Source organism: Gouania willdenowi, chromosome 4 (genome assembly GCF_900634775.1).
Source record: "Gouania willdenowi chromosome 4, fGouWil2.1, whole genome shotgun sequence".
NCBI lineage: Eukaryota > Metazoa > Chordata > Actinopteri > Blenniiformes > Gobiesocidae > Gouania > Gouania willdenowi.
In genome coordinates this window covers 43,206,593-43,227,809 of record NC_041047.1, presented here as the reverse complement: position 1 = coordinate 43,227,809, position 21,217 = coordinate 43,206,593, and the positions used below count along the sequence as shown (strand labels likewise).

At 40.6% G+C, this 21,217-nt stretch overlaps 2 protein-coding genes across 3 annotated transcripts; one reads left to right on the top strand and one right to left on the bottom strand.

Moving 5' to 3' along the window:
* Positions 1-9,628: 9,628 nt before the first annotated feature.
* Positions 9,629-18,582, bottom strand: ctns (cystinosin, lysosomal cystine transporter). Of its 2 annotated transcripts, none has more exons than XM_028445232.1 (11): positions 18,349-18,582; positions 17,061-17,141; positions 16,816-16,894; positions 14,472-14,562; positions 13,827-13,930; positions 13,345-13,482; positions 12,098-12,197; positions 11,156-11,275; positions 10,776-10,946; positions 10,589-10,706; positions 9,629-10,495 (listed from the first exon to the last, which is right to left on the bottom strand). In XM_028445232.1, exons 2-11 carry the CDS (start codon positions 17,134-17,136, stop codon positions 10,350-10,352), a joined length of 1,143 nt encoding a protein of 380 aa, XP_028301033.1. In that variant the 5' UTR covers positions 17,137-17,141; positions 18,349-18,582; the 3' UTR covers positions 9,629-10,349. The 2 variants fall into 2 exon arrangements, with proteins under 2 accessions (XP_028301033.1, XP_028301032.1); XM_028445231.1 differs by having other exon boundaries at positions 17,061-17,147; positions 18,349-18,581.
* mrpl55 (mitochondrial ribosomal protein L55) lies at positions 18,570-20,826 on the top strand. Its single transcript, XM_028445233.1, has 3 exons — positions 18,570-18,708; positions 19,620-19,836; positions 20,546-20,826. The coding sequence occupies exons 1-3, from the start codon at positions 18,689-18,691 to the stop codon at positions 20,693-20,695; spliced, it is 387 nt and encodes a 128-aa protein (XP_028301034.1). The 5' UTR covers positions 18,570-18,688; the 3' UTR covers positions 20,696-20,826.
* Positions 20,827-21,217: the final 391 nt, after the last annotated feature.

Below are 21,217 nucleotides of genomic sequence, written 5' to 3'. Positions count from 1 at the left end.
TATAATGTCCCAGTAGATCTGGAAAGCAATCTCTGATTTGTGGCAATCCTCCTTTGACTTCGGCCACGTCTCCTCTGACTCCACGATGTACTTGGCTCCGGACTGTAATCAGGGTCAGAGGCATAAAACCTCTCACCTTCTGAACTCTAAAAGAGAAATAAGAAATTATATCAAACATTTAGGCTTTTCGTCAATGATTACAACTGAACAAAAAATGTATCTGTAATTGCTGTAGACATGACATTATTTTTCCCAGCTCTATTACATCTATTGAATTAAAAAAAAACAATATTAGATTAGATATACTTTATTTTATTTCGGGCAGGGAAATTACAATTCCAGTTGTATTACAGAAAGAAAAGAAAAGCAGCACTTGGGTGAAATAATATATAAATACAGAATATTAAATATAAAAAAGAAACCAGAATGTACAGAAATAAATAATAATAAAAAAGGTTTCTACAGACTACAGCTATACTCCTCTCTCTGTCTGTTATATTATCCCTGACTGGTAATTAGGCAAAAAGTGGCACTAAAAAGAAATGAAAACAACATTAAAAATAATAATTATAGACACGCAGAAAAGTAAGATGTTGTAAGGGAAACTGAATAAAAAGGTGAAAATGAATAAGGTGCCAAATAAATGAAAACAATGATTATAATAAAATAAATTAGGTAAAAGATGTATTACTTATGTTCTAGGACAGTGGCAGACCAGCTGATCGATACTGAGTAGTGGTAAAGAAAAACTCATTATAATAAACCTTTGTTTTCAGGAGGACTACAACTTGGGGACGAATGTCGCCCTCCTTCTAAACGCTTTACTACCGGGTAACCTAATGCTAACATGCTAGCTTGGCCGCCACCGTTGATAGTAAATTAGTCACTTTTTTAACATATAAAATGATAAAGTATATCTTACCGCTGAATGCGACATCATACGCTTGGCTGAGGTCTGCTTCTGCATGCGCGTTCATGTGAGTGAGGGAGGGTGGCTTCAGAGGAAGCACAGGGGGGAGGGGGAGTCGGAAGGCGGAGCTGTCGGAGCATGCTACATCAAAATCAAGCTAGGTTTAGAAAGTTACCGACCCTGCCTTTAAGGTGAATTAATTTACATGAAGTTATTATGTATGATTGAGTAATTAAGGTTTGTTGTTTTGTGTGTTGCTTGTATGATTATTTGGTTTGTTATTGAGTTAATTGATTTTAGATGGGGTTTGGTTTGTCTGTGGGAGGAGTTACAGTTAGAGGCTGCCTATAAAGGAAGCACAGCCTCAGTTGCTAGAGAGGACCCTGAGTGAGCAGACCTGTTAAAACTGATGGCAAACAACCAGAGGGTAAAGTCCATGTTCAGGATTTGCAAAAACATAGCCTGGCATCTCAATGCCCTTTTCTTTTTGTTTTGCTCAAGTTTTTGGTTTTCTGTTTTGGGGGTTTCACTGTAAATATATTGCACCTGACAAGGAAGAAAAATAAATAGAAAAAGCTTGAAACGTATTTCTACTCTCGAGTCTGTCTGTCCCCTCCGCTGCCGGGCATCCTTACCACATTTGGTGTCAGAAGTGGGATGAAAGAGGTGGACTGAAGAAGGACAGGCAATAATAGAGAAAGAAGAAAAAAAAAAAGAAAAAAAAATGGAGACCAGGAAGAAAAGACCTGAAGAGAGCGCTGCTGAGGTGACAGAGGTCAGTGGGCAACCAACTGCAGGTGAAGCACTTAGTCACCTTGGAAAAATGTTTGAGTCTTTCATGGAGGTCCAGTGAGCCAGAGATGAGCGGATGGAGAAGGAGTCAACCAGACAAGCCAAGCAGTTCCAGGTTCTCAACCACCAGGTGGTTCAGCTAAAATTGGACTTGGAAGCGACCAGAGAGAGAGCAAGGACACCTCAACCACCTCCATCCCGCCCCACAACGCCAGAGCCGCCAGCAGTTAACCCCAGGGGTCGGGCCTACGAGCTAAAGATGGCCAAGCTTGAGGACTCTGACAATATTGAGCACTACGTGACCACTTATGAGCGCCTCGCAGGGGTGTATGAGTGGCCGAAGGAAGAGTGGGCCATTCACTTGATTCCGCTGCTGACAGGCAAAGCACGCAGTGCATTTTTGGCTATGGACCCAGACAGCACAACAGATTATGACCTGCTCAAAGAAGCTGTGCTGAAAAAGTACGAAATAAACTCAGAGACTTATCGCCTACAGTTCCGTGCCATGGAGACCAGCCCAACAGAGACACCGCAAGAACTTTACATTCGCCTCAAAGACCTCTTCTGCAAATGGACCAGGTTCGAGCAGTGCACTAAAGAAGGCCTGATGGAGAAGATGGTGCTGGAACAGTATCTGCGTGTCCTCTATCCTGAATTAAAGATCTGGGTGAAAGAGCACAGTCCAGCGACAGCAGCAGAGGCAGCCAAGCTGGTGGAAAACTTTGTGGCGGCGCACAGGGGCCCAAGGACCTATCGCTACGCTGGGGTGATCGACAAGCAAGCCTGGGGTAAGTCTGATGGTGTTGGTAGGGATGGCTCTGATGCTAGATTTAGTCATAAAAGCAAAGCTCCACCCCCCTCCCTGAACAGGCCCAAACCCTTAGTCTGTTTTGAGTGTGGCAGGGAAGGTCACAAGAGTCCAGCTTGCCCTCTTCGAAAGTCAAAATATTGTAATCTCTGCTTTGTGCCCAGCCCCTCCCCACCCCTAAAAATCTGCCAACTTAAAGATCCCATCATCACCATAGAACTTAATGGTAAACCAGTTACAGCCCTCATAGACACAGAATGTTCCCAGTCATTGGTTGAAGCAGAGATAATGTCTCCCAAGGAATGTAATTTTGGTGAAAGTGTTGAAGTTTGCTGTGTGCATGGTGATAGGACAGAGTACGATACGGCAGATGTGTATGTGAGAGTTAGTGACCAGACCTTTCTTCTAAGAGTGGGAGTGGTGCCAAAGTTACCCTATCCAGTGCTGTTAGGGCAAGACTTTCCCTTATTACCAGAGCTGGTGGGTAACACAGCTTGGTGTGGGGTAGTTACCAGAGCCCAAGCTAAAACAGAACAGCAATCACACCTCTCAGAATTGCCTTACTTTGAGGCTGATGTCCCGGTTGAGTCTAGACAGCCAAGGGAGACGCGTTGTGAGAGGCGCAGGAAGGATGTTGGTGAGATGATAGAGCATGCCAACATGCAGCCAAACACTGATGCGACACACCCAGATATAACTGACATAGAGTTAGTGTTCAGTACAGACTTAGCAGAGGAATAACGTCAGGATGCCACACTTGTCCCTTGCTTTAAGAGAACTGCAGATAGTTCAGATAATTATTCTTTGCTGGGCAGGGATAAATATGAAGTGGAGAACAATCTTTTATATCGAAAGAGTGAAGAAGGTCTCCAACTGATTGTTCCTAAAAAGAATAGACATGAAGTTTTAGAACTTGGACACTCAATCCCATGGGCGGGCCATTTAGCTTGCATGAAGACTTTACAAAGAATCAGCAAGAGGTTCCATTGGCTAGGCCTGTATGAGGATGTTAAAAACTTTTGCAAGTCTTGTCCCCAATGCCAGAAGACAGGTGGGAAAGCTCTTGCTCCAGCCCCTTTGATTCCCCTACCAGTTTTAGACACTCCATTTGAGAGAATTGGGGTGGACATAGTGGGTCCCTTGGAGAGGAGTAAGGCGGGGAATAGATTTATTTTGGTAATTTGTGATTATGCCACGAGATACCAAGAGACTTTCCCCTTATGTGACATAACGGCAAAACATGTTGCCACTGCTATGCTCCAGTTTTTTTCAAGAGTGGGTATTCCCCGGGAGGTGTTAACAGATCAAGGCCCAAACTTCATGAGTCGCACTCTCAGGCAGGTTTACAACCTCTTAGGTATCAAACGCATCAGAACAACCCCATACCACCCACAGACCGACGGACTTGTCGAAAGGTTCAATCAGACTCTGATCAGCATGCTCAAGAAGTTTGTTTCAGAGAATGCTAAAGACTGGGACCAGTGGTTGCCATACCTGATGTTTGCATACAGAGAAGTTCCGCAGGCATCCACAGGCTTCTCACCGTTTGAGCTCCTGTACGCACATCATGTTCGTGGGCCACTGGACTTCCTCAGAGAATCTTGGGAGGGAGAGATGCCGAACAAGATGGATGTCATCTCCTTTGTGATGAAGATGAGGGAGAAGCTCTCAACAGCAGCGGGACTGGCACAGCAGAACCTGCGGGAGGCCCAGAAGAAGCAGCAGTCTTGGTACGACCGGGCAGCCCGTTCCCGCACATTCCAGCCAGGTGATCGAGTGCTGCTGTTGCTGCCCAGCTCTGACAACAAATTACTTGCAAAATGGCAGGGTCCGTACGTCGTATCAAGGAAAATGGGGCCAGTGACTTATGAAATTGATATGCCTGATCGTCGGAAGCAGCACCAGGTGTTCCATATCAACATGCTGAAGGTGTGGAACGAGAGACCGGAGCCTGCAGCCACATCAGTAGCAATGCTGATCCGGGCGGTCCAGGAAGAGGATGATTGCAGTGAGCAGTACCTGCCGGGCCAGGAAGGGAGGACGGAGCTAGACCTGAGTCACCTGCCAGATGCTCAGCGGAGTGAGCTTCACAACATCCTGCCTGATGATCTCTTCATGGAGCGGCCAGGAAGGACAACGCTGGTGGAGCACCGCGTTGTGCTGACGGACCGGGGGCCAGTTCGACAGCCATGCTACAGAGTTCCTGAACGTCTTCTTCCAATATTGAAGGGGGAACTCGACATGATGCAGGAGTTGGGGGTAATTGAGCCCTTGAGTAGTGAGTGGAGCAGTCCCATCATTCTGGTCCCAAAAAAGGATGGAGGCCTGCGCTTTTGCCTGGACTTCAGGAAGGTCAACACCCAGGCAAAGTTTGACCCCTACCCCATGCCGAGGGTGGATGATTTGGTTGAGCGCCTCGGCAAAGCAAAGTACCTGAGCACGCTGGACTTATGCAAAGGGAACTGGCAGGTGCCATTGGCGGAGGACAGTAAAGAGCTGACCGCTTTTAGGACACCATTTGGGCATTTCCAGTTCACTGTACTTCCTTTTGGATTGCATGGGGCACCCGCTACCTTCCAGCGGTTAATGGACAGAGTCCTCGGGGGGAAGGAGGGCTTTGCAGCTGCCTACTTGGATGATATTGTTGTGTACAGTACCAGCTGGGAGGAACATTTACGTCACCTGGGTCATATCCTGTCTTTGATAAAAGAGGCAGGCCTGACCATTCACCCCAATAAGTGCACCTTGGCAAAGGAAGAGACTTCTTACCTCGGCTACATATTGGGTCGGGGTGTCATCCGGCCTCAAGTGGGCAAGGTGGAAGCCATCATGTCTGCAGAGCGACCTATCACCAAGAAGCAGGTACGCTCGTTTTTGGGGTTGGTGGGTTGGTATAGACGCTTCATCCCAAACTTTTCAGAAGTAGCGCTGGTACTGACTGAACTGACACGGAAGAAGCAGCCCAACAAGGTTATTTGGACTGAGGACTGTGAAACAGCCTTTTGGGCCCTAAAAAACTCTTTATGCCAGGAGCCGGTGCTGATCAGTCCCAACTTTGATGAGACATTTACACTTCAGACGGATGCATCAGAGCGAGGCTTGGGCGCTGTGCTGCTGCAGGTGAGCCATGGACAGCTATGCCCTGTGGCTTATATTAGTCGCAAACTCCTACCAAGGGAGTGTAACTACTCCACCATTGAGAAGGAGTGCCTGGCAATCAAGTAGTCCTTGGACTCTTTCAGGTATTACCTGATGGGTCGTAAGTTTGTATTGGAAACGGACCACAAGGCACTGTCATGGTTGGGGCGTATGAGAGACACAAATGCACTTATAACCAGGTGGTTCTTGGCTATACAGCCTTTTGACTTTCAGGTGTTGTACCGTTCTGGGAAATTGAATTGCACTGCAGACTTTCTCTCCAGAGTGCCACAGGGGGCATCTCGAGAAGGGGGGGGAAATGTCACGGAGTGAGCCGTGACGCTCACACTATAACCACAGTTAGTTACTGACCTCAGCATCTATGCAGGGAAAGGCCTACCAGCATATGTGGTTGTGGTTAGCAGCTAACTCACCACCGTGGTCACAGGAGCACTTCCATTTTCAGGAAACCAGAGGGACTAACCCAACTCATGTAAATAGGGGTGTTTGGTGGGCTGGTGTTGGGTCAAAACATTTGTACAGGGGCGTTTGTGTAATTTTTGTTTGTTATGGATTTTAAAAACATTTAAGGTGAATTAATTTACATGAAGTTATTATGTATGATTGAGTAATTAAGGTTTGTTGTTTTGTGTGTTGCTTGTATGATTATTTGGTTTGTTATTGAGTTAATTGATTTTAGATGGGGTTTGGTTTGTCTGTGGGAGGAGTTACAGTTAGAGGCTGCCTATAAAGGAAGCACAGCCTCATGCTAGAGAGGACCCTGAGTGAGCAGACCTGTTAAAACTGATGGCAAACAACCAGAGGGTAAAGTCCATGTTCAGGATTTGCAAAAATATAGCCTGGCATCTCAATGCCCTTTTCTTTTTGTTTTGCTCAAGTTTTTGGTTTTCTGTTTTGGGGGTTTCACTGTAAATATATTGCACCTGACAAGGAAGAAAAATAAATAGAAAAAGCTTGAAACGTATTTCTCTCGAGTCTGTCTGTCCCCTCCGCTGCCGGGCATCCTTACCACAATTAACATTAGTATTGCGTTAGCATTGTGCTAGCGTTAACATTGTTCTAGCACTAGCATTAACCTAGCATTAGCAATAGCCCTACATTAGCATTAGCCTAGCATTAGCATTACACTACTATTAACATTAGCCCAGTAAACAGTAAAACCAGTAAACCCAGTAAAACCAGTACCACCAGTTATAAGTCCAGTTTATACAGTAGTATGTGTACAAATCCCAGTATGAAGGGAAAAAGCAGTGTAACCATTTAGAAGTCCAGTTTAGACAGCAGTATGTGTCTAAATCCCAGTTTGAAGGGAAAACCCAGTTAAACCAGTTAGAAGTCCAGTTCACACGGTAGTGTGTTTAAAAATCCCTGTGTGAACTGAAAGTGAACAAACAGCTGAACATGTCAAAGTTTGAATGGTTGAAATCTATTAAAAAATGACTGAGCAATTAAAGATCAAAGTTGTAAGTATTAAATGAGAACCTGCAAACCCCACATTAAAGGTGAATTGGTGATGAAGAGGATGGGTGATGATGAAGAGCTGCATTTTTGACACATTTCAAAGTTTAAATGGTGGAAATTGGTTGAAAAATGGCTAAGTAATTAACAATTTAAGGTTTAGGTGTGGAAGGAGAACCTGCAAACTCCACACTAAAGGAGTTTCTCGAGTTTCTCTCTGTCGGGAGAGAAACTCGTAATACAGTAAGAAATTCATAGCAAAATAATAATAATTTTGCCATCGAAAGCCCGGTCTCAGTATTTTTTTGTTTTTGTTTTATACAAGGTAACAATGTTCAGATGTTAGAGTTGTCACTAAGCAATAAAAAGCTTTAAAGTCACTGACGGGGGTTTTTTTTTTTTAGAAAAAGGCTTTTTCTCAGCTTTTTGCTCTGAAACTGAAGATTTGTGTAAAACTTGCTACATTCAAATTCTTTTTTTTTTAATGAAAGTAGAGGCTTCAATCTTTCAGAATCTGGTGTCAGATTTCAGATAGTCATAGTAGAAAATATTCTGTGGGTCTTTAAAATCAGTCAAAATGCTCAAAAACGGCTGACACTGCGAGAGGTAGAAAGTCTGAAAACGGCCGGCACTGAATGACACACAAGCAGCCGAGCTGCAGCGAGCCTGGCTGATCAGAGCAAACACACTCCACATCCACACTGCAAATGAATTGCATCTGTTCTCTTCACCTTAGATAATATTTCTCTTAGTTTTACAAGCGATTTATCCCATCTGTTATCACTCTCTCTCTGACTCGGTATGTGGGGCAGACTGTGCATGGACTGAAAACGGATTGCGCGCAGTCCGCCACACATACCGAGTCAGAGGGACCTCCGTGAGTCAGTTCCTCCCAAACACTTTGTGCCTTTATTCTGTTGTTACCTCAGTCTTCCTTTTTTCTCTTGCTTTGCCATGTAACTGCGGTGCCAAAAGCTGCGATGGAGACTTCTGCAGGAACATCTACACATTACCTACTCTCAGATCGTGAACGCGCAAAGACTTTTGATGAGCAGCTCGAGCAACTAATAGTAACGCCCAAAACAGCTCATGGAGCCCTCTGTTGGTAGAAAGGTCTGTGATTGGCTGAAGTCCAGCATCATGCTCCTAGATTTCTAAAGCTCATTTATAGAGCCAGGAGAAGAGATTCACTGTCCACTCAAAACACTTTAGATTAAAATGTGTTCAAAGATGATTATGGATTTTTGACCAAATGACGCCAAAAAAAAAAATGTACTTACTGCAGCTTTAACAAGGAGGTTGTGATAGGACGAAAGTGAAATACAACAATTGTATTTCCTGATAAAATCAAAACAATCAAAATCCACAGAGGTGCCAACCATTTTATGTTGTGTTGTTGAGTAGATGCATTTTATACTTTGTTTTTCAATGCAATACTATTGGTGAATCAGGTTAACAAAGGCAGAAAAAACATTATGGAAGTGTCTAGCCAACATAACTCTGAAGAATTGATTTGATTTTGTTGTTTTGTTTTTTTTACTTTATATCCTGACGTCACATCCTTCTGACGGTGGAGGGGATCTCAGAGTGGAGGTCTGCAGATACTGCTGCTCCACATTCTTCCTCTCTCTGAAAACACAATCAGTGACTGACAGCTGCTGGAGCTGTAATCTGTTCAGCTGAACTTTGGGCATAAAGGCAGCCAGCACAAGTTTTTCGGTTTCATCTGTATTTGGAACTGAATGGGAACATAATTGTCTACTGGTGTTATGGTGGAGACTCTTATCAGGAAGGATCATTTTTATTTCACCATCCACTGGAACTTCTTGCACTCTATGTTGTCTTAATGAAACAATGCTTTTTTTCAAAAAAACAAACTTGACACATTTTGAAAGAGCTGGACGATTTTCTACAACTTCCCTGAGAGTAATGACATATAAAATTAGTTTTGGACTGATGAACAGATTTGATTGTTAGCAGGGATGCTTTTGTCATTATTTTTTCTTTCTTTTGTTTTTTGTTCTCTATTCTTTTTTTGGCTCTTAAAATGTGTGTATTGTAGATTGTTTTTGCTTTCCTATAAAAGACAATAATGAGAGAGTAAAGAAAAGAAAAAAGTATGTACATGAGTGAGGAACAGACAGGAAGTCCAACTTGTGGCTCCACCGCAGGAAAGCCTTTGACTCAATGACACACAAACTGTACAAGAATAAGACACCAACTGCCTATATAAAGAACTCCATAATCTCACTGGTCAACATTTGCACAGGCCTCCACCCCCTCACTCAGATCATCAACAACACTGGCTATGGTTACCAGTTCACCAGTCATCTGCTATGGTTGGATAACTTGTGCAAACCCAAACCGCTCCCACACGGAGAACAGAAAGTCTAACTCAACTCTGTCAGAAGCTTTCAGCGAGAGCATAACAGTCCGTGTATATTCTGGTCATTGGATTTTCTGTTTAGAAATGTTAGAAAACAGAAAGAATGATTACTTGATTTTCATTTTGAAAATACATTTATTATGAGGGTCAAGAAAAGATAAAATAAACTTAAAAATGGTTGATTTTCATTTTCTGATTCTGAAAACGAAGCTGCTCAATTTTTCTTATGGTGCTAGCGGAAGTTGCCATTTTCAAAGTATGAGCACGTTTGAGGACGGTGCTGTTTCTGGACAGAGAGCCAACATTAGACTTGTGCTGTGGTTTCTCACACCAAGGTCAAAATGTCTTTAACCTGACATGATTTTTGACTGCATCTGCAGAAATCTCTGCACGCATCACACCAAAATAAGGCTGGAAGAGGTTTTTCCTTCCCTGAGACACTCCTTTATTGTTTCAAAAACATTACATTAACTAATAACTTCGGTAACGTATTTGTGCCAAAATTGTCTCGCTTGCCTACATGTAAAATAATATCTAGATGGAGATCACAATCAGCTAGAGGATTGGAATTTAAAGAACGTCAATAGAAAACATGGCAGACAATCATTAAGCCCTGCTGACCCAACCAACATGTTATATAGACATTTAAAAATATATTAGTGACCCACATTACATTTGTCTCTGAAATAACATCATGTAGCATTGATCTTCGCATTTGTGCTTTTTAAACTCGTCGTCTTCTTGTTTTCTACATTACTGTGTGTTTCTAAAAACTTCGGTGGTTGTTTTTTATTCCAGAAGAAAGATCTGAGGTTCACGCAGTAAGGCTCACGTCTTCAGTCAGTGCACTGCTCCACAGGTTGATAGTGTCGTGTCTGTCTGTAGAGACAGTAGTGCTGCGTCATGAACAGAACGTCAAAGACCACAGAGAACAAACCCAGGCCAAACTTTGTAGGATCACCAAACAGCAGCTTCCACTCGTCTGAGGAAAAACACATCGCAAAGTTTGTGTTGCTTTTTATGCAGACAGTGTTATTCTTTTGTTGGATGACAGTGTACGACTACTAGCATTTACCGTTGTTGTAAGCCTGTAGGATCATCTGTAGAATACTGAGCACTCCACCAGTGAAGTCCAGCAGAACGTTCCCAATGCTCCACCCCTCCGTACTCTGTCGTCTGTAGTTCATATAAGCCTGGCAAATGCAGCAGCATTACACTGTAGCAGGTACACCATCCATCTATCTATCCATCCATCCACTCACCTGTGGTACATATTTGATGAGGGTGACTCCCAGTTTAATGTAGGAGAAGTAGTAAAGGTAATCCAACCAGGAGATTACTCGGGCTATGGCCAGAAATAAGCTGATAAAAGCAAAGGTCCAGCCAATCAGCAACAAGAATAAAGCTGTCCAGGAGACTCTTTGACCGCCCCTCTGAAAGAATGGAAGGATTCAGAACAGAGTGATGACTCCACCTAAGGAATCTGATGAGTCTGTGAGCAATGCTGTGCTTTATTTGATCATTTTGTTTTCTTTTAACTGCTGCAGCTCAACTTTTATTGATTTACAACATTCATTACAAGTAGAACTAGTTCCATCTTAACCCATACTGTGACTTCCCTCACACTGCCAACATGTTATACCTCGTACACAGCAGCCTGGCCGATGTAGATCAAACAGAGAAGCACGGCGTGTAAACTGAAGAAGACATCATTGGCACTGACAGGGTTAATCCCATCAGGGTTCTTACTTAAAAACTCCTCCTACAGGACAGAAGCACAGCAGCCAGTCAACAACTCACCAACATCAGAAAACAATCTTCAGTTTGTGTTTCAATGAACACAGTTCGCCTTTAGTGTTAGCAAGCTTGTCAAGTTGTCAAGGAACACCATCTTTATTCATGTGTTCATCACATTTGATTTATTTTTGCTCTTTGGCTTTTAAAATAAAAATAAATTAAATTGATTATAAAATGAGATGGAGAGGAATTGATTGATGTTTTCACATTTATCAACATTAATGTCAGCATTTAAAATAAAAATAATTTAATATGAGGAAAGAACAAAGAGATAGTTTTAGTTTTTATGTTTATTTATGTATATTTTTGTTGTGTATTTTTCTCGAAATCTGACTGTTTATTTGTGTCATTTTCTGTATTTTGCTCTTTTTTTGTGTAGTTTATATGCATTTAATTTGGGTGCTGCACACATGTACACAAAGTTCTGGATTCTGTACACATGCAAGTGCACCAGAAAACTCTGTTTCTCTCCTGGACTCTCGTGATTGCAAACAGAGCAGGGAGCAGCCCTTCATCACAAACCAAAGAATTTATTCACTTTTACTCAAACCTCAAGTTACCTCTCTGAACAAACAGGGTTATTAGCAGAATGGACATTTACATTTATAATTTTGGTGGTAAATAAATTTGTTGCTGAGTAGCAGCATTGTAAGACTTCTATTGCACCACAAAGCAGTCATAAAAAAAAAAAAGATTAAAGTTGAAAGTCTAATATAATTCTGTTTTCTCTCGGCACACACATTGTAGAATGACTTCCAAAACAAAACCAAATAAAGGATAAAGTTACCTTGATACTTGGCACCCAGAACAGGCCGATATTAAAGACACTGTAAGCAACGAAGCCTGTAATGTTGAGAGCCAGGAAGTCAAAGTTGAGACCTATAACACTGAAAACAGACGGAGAAAATGTCATGAGCTCATGGTCATTGTACTTTAAATGTGATTTGTTTTCTCCCCCACTTCTTTTAAGGAAGTTCACTACAATCTCTGCATTAAGGAATGTTTTGTCTGTCAAAACCTTTTTCATTATCTCCCTGGTTCGAAGACTCTTAAGCATTTCCAGTAACTCAACAGCAGTGGAAAAATGGGGTCGAACATAACGCTCATAAAAGTTATTTTTCAACAAAAAAGGAGCACAACAAAGCAGCATTACCTTTGGGCAATTCCACTGCATTTGGGTACAAATGTGGAAGACTCTAGTCTTCAAGAAACTGTGTATTTAACATGAATTCAAATACAGGGAATACAAATACAAAGTCAGGGAACAGAGTTCCATTAAGGTTTGGGTTGAGTTGTACTCGTTTCTTTTTCCACGTGCTTTGTTTAACTGAAACTTTTAGTGCAAGAGCGTCATTTATAAAACGTTGTATAGGATTGATAAAAGCGTTCATGGGCACACCTGCTTGAACTTTTCCATTTATCAATCACAGTCCGACGATAAGTTTGTGTAAATAGTTGAGTGTCACAAACGTGAGGTGATCTGAAGGAGACAGGCGCTGAGGCGTGTCACTGTCAGAGCGTGTCACTGCAGGACACACCTGAGCCCACTCGTTGTAACGCAGAATTATCCTCTCTTCAAATGATGGCCAGGGTGTGGAGCAGCGACGCAGAGAGGAGACATTTGCTGATCATGTACTTACCAAAGAGCCGGCGTCGCATGCAGTGAATGCTGAAATAGATTAATGGATGGATAGAACTCTGATATGTCAGCACATTAAATGTATGAGATGAATCTGGCTTTAATTCACCATGGGTTCCACCAGACCACCATCTTTAAAATGTTCGTGTGCAAGGCTCAATGTTAACATACCGATGCGCAAATTCATACGCTACACATTTAATGTAAATTAAAAAGTTTGTGTGTCCATGTTTTGTGCATAAGCAATGAGGCCCCAGATTTCCTCTAACTGCACCAAGAATCAGAAGCATAGTTTGAAAACTTGGGTCAGGAATTTCCAACTCATGATTTTTTTGTAAAAAAAAAACAACAGGAAACGAGCAAGAAATGGAAAAAAAATTGATGATTAAATCAACCTTTTCCTTCTCCAGTTTTCCCAGGCTTGAGGATAAAAAGACACCGACCAGGCCAAGAAGTAGATCCAGCCAATCACTTGGCTGATTATAGACAGGACTCTGCTGTGAATGACGAGGAAGCGGATCCTCAGAGGCAAACTGCGGGTGGAAGGGAACAGATTTAATTATGGAAATGTGTGAAAAATGAAAAGATACCAAAGACAGACAGACACACACACAGAATGAGAGTCTCCAATAAAGTCAACTCCACTCTAAGTGTTCTACTTTCACAGCTTTTTTTAGACTCATGTTGCTCTCTCTACAAGTAAATACATAAATGTACAAAACACCTTGTCATCATTCTTTGAGAGAAGGCTACATGCGTCAGATGATTGTACGTTCAAAGTTGAATCATAGAATATGAAGTGACATAGCTCTATGAGGGGAAAGAAGGTGAGGGTCATGAATCCCAAACTGTAACGCAAGTGAGTAAAAACACTCACCTCTCCAAGTCTGAGTTGTTCCTCAGCAGGAATGTGGTCACCTGACCAACATCATGAGCTCTCACAGAGAAGCTGACAGAGGTCGTCTCTGCAGGAAGCAACACCTGCTCACAGTAAGAGACACGTGTTCAGCCCTTTGAAATGAACCTGTAATTTATTTTACAGTCCTGAAAAGAAATGTTCCATTGGAAATAACAGAGATTATCTAGAAATCACACAAGACTGGCCAAGGTGGTTTTCTCTGCATTCTATTTTATAAAGTAACAAAACAGCTAAACTTGTGATTAATACTTTCTTTCCTATGTTGTACTTGTGCACTTTTTCAAAGACTTACTTAAAGAGCACCTGTGAATTTTAATCGTAAGCTCTATCAAAGATCATATACAATAAGGCTTAGTCAGGTTTTTTTCAGGAGGAAAAACCTGCTTGTCAGGCAAAGCAGTCAGGTGGTTGCCGTTAAATTGAAGTTGTAGACGAGTGTAGGGACATAATTTGTTAACTTTGTTGTTGAAGTCAGCGTTTTTCTTCCTTTACTGCCCCTGTGATCTTAGCCACCGGAGCTGAAGCTATTATTTTAAAGGTAAAGCATAAAAGTTGCATTCATGGCTTAATGCTACCTCTGCATGATTTTATTAGCAGTCTTACCTGCACAGGTAATGTGATTATTAATGAGGAGTTGGTCTCAGAGGTGAAGCTCACGTTCAAGTAAAGCACTGTGGTCTGGTTGATGGGTGAACTACAGAGAAAGACACAAAGACCTGAAGCACTCGGGTGTCAGCACATGGTCATTAATGGCTTCCTGTCATTATTACAGTCGATGTAAAGTTGATTTCATATTAATGACCCAACTCCACTGTTTAACAACAATCAACACTGAGAAATTCATTGGGATGAACAGGTTCTTTGGAATCCAGATTTTAGAACAAGGTCTTGAGGAACACCTAATATTTAACCCCAACTTTATTATTGTCACACTTCTGTTAAGGTTTGACTCAACATTTTGGAATAAAATGCAAATCTATAGAGTAATTTGAGACTGTCACTGCACTCAGGTAGTCTAATTTCACCCACTGTGTAAGATCAGAGCTTCGAGGCCGAGGGTCAGCGTTCAAGGTGAACATTTTAAGTTGCCAATGAGAGAAAAGTCTCAGGTCAGCTGACAACTACAAGACTCCTCACTGAAGTACAGAAGTAGAGCTAAAGTAACAATGACTTTTAAAGATATTAAATTAAACCAAATTTAAACTAATAAATTCAAACAGCCTGTGTTTTAAGGGTTGGAAAAAACAGATTGGTATTTCTCTCCAGAACATGTTTTTTCCCCCCATGTGGGCTTCATGTGCAGTGCAAATAAATGTCAGAGCGACTGACTGACTCGTGAAGTGTATCGTTTTCCTGAACTATGACTCATACATTGTTTCTTGAAGCGTAGGATTCAACTCTTGTTTTTGGATACAAAAAAATAGGATAATCGTTACTATAGAATCACACTCAAGCATCGAGACAAACTCAAATCGGGACAAAAGCATATTGTCCCAGCCCTCCTACATTTGAAAAAGTGGCATACAAGTCATACAGTACGTATTTGGAGCTCCAGCACCCCCTACTAACATCTTTAGGTGGTCACTGGGGAGAGAGCACAACAGTAATAGAGTGATGATAATATTCCATCTGTGCTAAAGTCCCAGTTTCACCCGATCCTTCAGCTCTTTAAATCTCCTCTCTCACTCCTTTTCATGCAATAAACTGTCATCAGTGTAAAATACTTAATATACGTTGTTGAAGTCAGTGTAGACATCTGTAGTACAGTGAAGAGGGTTGTTGATTTATTTGCTCATAAAAACATACAAATGTGCAAAAACAGAACTCTAACAGTCCAATGTTAGTCAAAGTGGCCCTCATTTATCAATCATAAAACATTTGTATTTGCCGAATTCCAGCATACAAATGATCGGGTGTTAATAAATCCGGTGGCTGAATTCCATCACCATGTTATGCCCTCCTGTTTCAGAGGCCCGGCCCACTGATGTCAAACAAGAGAAGAAACTTTTCCAAAATGAAAATCAGCATCTTCACATCTGAATGGGAGCAAAACAAAGATTTGCTTTTTCACAGTGTGAAAACGAAATAAAGGTGCACATTTAAACGCTCTGAGGAAGAGGTTAAGCTACTGAGCAGGTGACGTCTGCTCCCCTGTGTGTGCTGCGAGCAACTTCACAACAGAGATCCTGGAGAGACACAAAGATATGTTTATATCAATCTGAGTTGTCCTCAAGCTTTAGGCAATACATAACACATTGATTGAAATGTGAAATGTTGTTCATTATCTGTTTATTATTCCTTCAGCCAATTTCACATATAATTCATCACAGTACTGATCAAATACTGCAGCAGAAATAGGACTTCATTCTCCAAGATAGAGTATAGCAGCGCTGTGGCCCGTTTAGAACCACCCTCTCCTGAGTTTACCAGCCGTGAAAAGAAAACCAAAAAAGTGGTATCAGTAATAACGTGGGCTTTTTTAAATTCATTTTATTTTGTTTTAATAACCTGCATTGCGCCCACTGCATTAATTTATTTGAATTTCCTCCTCTCATTTTTTTGCTCCCCTTGTGAGATCCGCTTACTTCACGCGCTGAGTGGATTGTGGGTGCATTGTGATGCGCTGAATGACCGCAGTCCTGATTCCTTGGGGTTTGTACCCCTTTGCACATGTTTTAAAACCCCTAAACCTTTGGTGAATCTGCCCCTAAGAGTTGCGTGCACAAAGTCAGACCTGATGTGAGATCTGATCGTAGCGTACACTCACGTGAAAATTGATAAATAAGAAGCTTGCGTGGATTAGGTCGAACACACATCGTTCGCTTAGATCTGAACATATAAACGGTTGATAAATGAGGGCCAATATTTTTATGTGGTTTCTAGAATTGAGGAGGCTAAACAACAGTGTAACAAATGTTGATATCTGACTCGGGGACTTCCGGCTTACCTGGAACTAACAGTAACATTGGTGTGACCGAGTGTCTCGAGAGTGACAACTCCTGGAGCCGACAATTGCACTCTGGAGTCTAAGAGAATAAACAAATGTTAAACAAAATAATTCGGAAAAATACAACGAGACAGCGTTGTGCTTTTATTCTTATTATTATTGCAAATAAATAAAAAGCAGTGGCCTAATAAAAATAAATGGTAAATGTAGTGAAAAAACCACAAGTAACTATGGAAGCGGGTCACCTGACATGACAGACGGGGTCAACAGGATCAGTAGATGAGCAAACAGCCATTTAATGTCCACACGTAGACGAGCCATTCCTGCTGACACTTTCCAAAAGCAAACACACCCTCATTCACAAAGGATACGCCACAGGAAAAATGACTTCATGGGAAAATATAATATGTATTTTCATTAAAGAATAATTTACATGTTAGTTAAAGAGTTTTTTGAGAAGTGAACTATTTTAAGGTTGAAAGACTTTTTTGTTGCTTATTCATTTAAAACCTCCCACCCTTTCCTTACACCAAAGAAGAAAGACTTGATTTTGTTTTCTAACATTTTGTTTAGTTATTAGTGTGGTAATATTTTGTGTATCAAAAATGTTATCTCACAGAATTCCTTCAGGGCAGTGGTAAAGGTCAAAGGTTAGCCAAAATAAACAAAGCAGAAAGTCCAATGATATTGTGCAGTTTATCTTTTTTAGGTGATGAAATTTTGTCTTTAAAATCAATTTTTCTCTCATTGAAACTGATAGAAAGAGACTTTCAGAGATTTGCCAGATCTATTCTTTAAATTTAAAGATGTTTGGAAGTTCCATAATTGACTTAAATGAGCAGCTCTACATCATATCAACAGTTTATCGTGTGGGACTTGACTGATTTGACAAGTCTGTTAGTGTGTAAGCTTGTTTTTGTTCAGATTTTCAGCAGCAGATTTGATCTTCTTATTTCATGTTTTTCAATCTTTTGATTAAGTCTTATGAGGCGAAAAAATAACACAGCTGCTTCCTTCAGAGACGGAGAACATTTCATTATTTGTTTATAGTGGCAAAAGGTACATGTTCTTAGAGATTTAGAAATAAGTAAATAGAGATTTAAAAACATCAATTACTACAAACCAATTGTTTATTAGTCTTTGATAAAAAAAATAAAAAAAGAAAGAAAGAAAGACTTAAGACTTTATTGCAAGACAAAGATAAAACTAATATTAAAGGTTCAGACAATTAAGTTTATAATTTGCAATATCTAGTCATTTGAGATTTTTTAAAACTGTTAAAGAAAGATCAAGTTACTAGGACTCGCACAAATATATTAGCAGAAGAGATCAATGAGTGTTTGCTCTATAGCTTATTGTTTGTTCCACAGCTGTCAACATTCTCAGAAAATGTGATACTGAGAAAAAAGATCAGGCAAGTCTATAATAAATATAGGAACCCTAAATAGAAGCTAAATAGCTAAAAACCTTTAAAATGCATTTTAATTTATTTTGTACGTTAATTAAACGAAAAGAAGACTTAGAAACATTTACCTGAGCTGTGTTTTCTTTCCGGTCATGGGACACTTCCGTGTCCCCCTTCGTCTCTTTACCGTCCGCTCTTTGGTTTAAGTAGAAAACATTTAGTTTTCATACGCACAGTATTGTTGCAACTGTGATGCACTTTATAACGACATATTGGACATTACAATTTGATACCAATAGCCCATAAAGTAAGCTAAATGAATAGCGACAGCATTGAAAATATGTCGGAACATTGGTTCAAAGGTGAGTGTTTGAAGTCGGACTTTAGCGCAGGAGGGAAAACCTGGCGACCTTCCTGTTCGTGGCTGTAAATCTGTAGTTTTTTATTTTTTCATCTGTGCTCTGTTCGATGGCAAACGTCATTCTCCGGTAAGCATCACCGAGTTTTCCTTTCACAAAGTATTGAATTTAAAGAGCAAATTGTCATCATTGACATGTAAAGGTTTATGGGTTCGTAATTTTATTCACACTGTGTGCAGCTCTAACGGCCACACAGAGTACGTGTGTTCAAAGGATTTACTTAGTAAATTAATCAGCAATTAAATACACGGTTAAATGCTTCTATTATAATCAAAAAATATCTTAATAATAAAGCACATAATACACAAGTATTTTTAAAAAGATAAATTCATATTATTGTGTTTATTTTTTTGTCCTTCTTACTAATGGGAGTTAGGCCAATTGTGTGTCTGATTATAATAGTAATAATAGTCCCTTGCTATCAGTTTACGCTGGTAGATTGGTGATAGATTTTAGATGATCAACTTCTACATGTTTTTTTAAGTGTTAAGTTAGGGTTTACTGCTCAGGTTAACTGAGGCAGATGGAGGAGAAGTAACCAAACATAAAACTATTTTTTTTTTTTTTTTAAATGCAAAACAAACATCTTCTAAATCATCTAAAAATAAAAAATATGGATGTGACCAAGCTCCACCATCAATGGAGATGGTGTATCTTCAATCTGGATATATCGCCCAGACTTATTCACAGGCCTGTGCAGGTCAAGTTGGTATCAGATTACACATATTTACAGATGATTGTTTTAATGAATGATTCAGTGTCATTGTTTTAGTTTTTTTGTTTTCTTCTTCATTGTTTTTTTAAAATCTATTTTCCCAGAGCAGTAACAGGTACGACCCTGTACAATTAGTCTGATAGAAAAAAAGTTTTTTTAGCTCCTTAAATGATTATCTAAAAGGGCCTACAAGTTGAAAGTTTATGTCACACTGTTTGCTGGTATTTAATACTGTGTGTGTGTGCGTGTGTGTGCTTGTGCGCAGGTGTGTGTGCCCTATCACTGTGCTCAGCCGGAGCTGCAGTGCACAGCTCAGCCAGGCGTCTCTACTCCACACTCAGACCGCTCAGCTCAACTCCAACAGGACGTCAGTGGTGTGTCATGGCCGGCGGAGGTTTGAGCGGCTGTACCCCGTAATGTTAGTCCGTGCGGACGGATCTACACTGAACATCAGATACAAAGAGCCCAGACGCATTCTTATGGTCGGTTTACTCTGTTTGGGGTGATTAAAGTTCATGTTCTTTATGCTTTAGGAATAAGTTGTTTAACCATTCTGTAGCTTGATGGGGCCTGAATAGTTTATCTTAAAAAAAACAGCTATCTTTGCACCTTTGAGCATTGGTGTTAAAGTTGTCACAATGTGTAATTGGGTGTGTAGTGCACAATAATTATTAGATTTAAAACTGGGCTGAAATGTAGAAGATAACTTTACTTCTACAGGCTAGACATCACTTTAACAGATGGAAGACTAAAGTCCAGTAATGTCATTCATTATGGAACTTTGCTTTCAGACCAGTTGTTGTTTAATGTAAAAGCTGTTAGTTATACCATTTTTGTTACACTTCATAAAGTATTCAAAGTAGAATTCAAGCAGGACTTTTGTTTTTAATATATTATTTCTGTTTCTTGGTAGAGGTCTCTTAGTGACTCCATCCTGGCATTTGCCAGGGATGCGACAAGCAGGAAACCAACTCGTACTTCCAACTGAATACAATTTTTATTGTCCGCTCTCATTATGCTGACCACGGATTTATTTGGGACTATATAAACCTCTTTCTTTACGTACTTGGAGAACTTATTTAAATGCAGAATAGGACTGTCACTTTTAGCTCTGATGTTGATGTAACTAGTGTTTACCTTTATTCTTTAAAAGGAAATTAATTGTGTTTTGTTGTTTGTGTGCAATAAAAGATGCCAGTAGATATTTCTACTCTGTCTGAAGAAGAGCGACGAGCTCGGCAGAAAAAGAGGGAAGTAAAGAAGACAAAAGAGCCGACAGTGATGGACTATGAAGATGGCTTCAGTGCTGACAAGTACAGCCACTTGTGGAAGAAGAAGTGACATCTGTACGTCACACACAACAAACTGAGGCATCATCACCAAAAGAAAGAAGTTAATTCACAACATTTTTAAGTGGAATGTTAATATTACTTGAAGCTGCGTCTCTAATAAAGGGAAAGCCTGATGAATTATGTGTTTGTGATATGATGACTGTGTGACTGGAGTTGTTATTGCAGTGGTTATATCATCATTAGCTACCAAAGGCTACGTTAGCTGCTTTTTTACACCAAAAGCTGATCGCTCGCAGGCAGAAGAGAGACCAGACGTTCAGGTGGAGGAGACCAGGAGGTTATTCTTGTGGTACAGGAACGTAGATCCATATCAGCCCGTGAAATTCATAAGATGGCAGCGACTGTGCCCGGAGCAGGTACATTTAGAGCAGCTTTTAATAGAGTTTGCAAATAACCAATCTGAGCATTCATGCAGGGAAAGCAAAATCAAAATCAGAAAAGTTTTATTACCAAGTAGTTTTCACAATACAAGGAATTTTACTTGGAGGATAAAACAGTGCACACCAACAAC

Coding starts and splice junctions, on each gene's coding strand:
- ctns (XM_028445232.1), bottom strand. CDS start 17,136: ATGGCTCGTCTACGTGTGGACATTAAATGGCTGTTTGCTCATCTACTG. Junction 16,895..17,060: donor GACCCCGTCTGTCATGTCAG/GTGACCCGCTTC, acceptor TTATTCTCTTAG/ACTCCAGAGTGCAATTGTCG. Junction 11,276..12,097: donor TCTGGGTGCCAAGTATCAAG/GTAACTTTATCC, acceptor TCTGTCCTGTAG/GAGGAGTTTTTAAGTAAGAA.
- mrpl55 (XM_028445233.1), top strand. CDS start 18,689: ATGGCAAACGTCATTCTCCG. Junction 18,709..19,619: donor ATGGCAAACGTCATTCTCCG/GTAAGCATCACC, acceptor GCTTGTGCGCAG/GTGTGTGTGCCCTATCACTG. Junction 19,837..20,545: donor AGCCCAGACGCATTCTTATG/GTCGGTTTACTC, acceptor GTGCAATAAAAG/ATGCCAGTAGATATTTCTAC.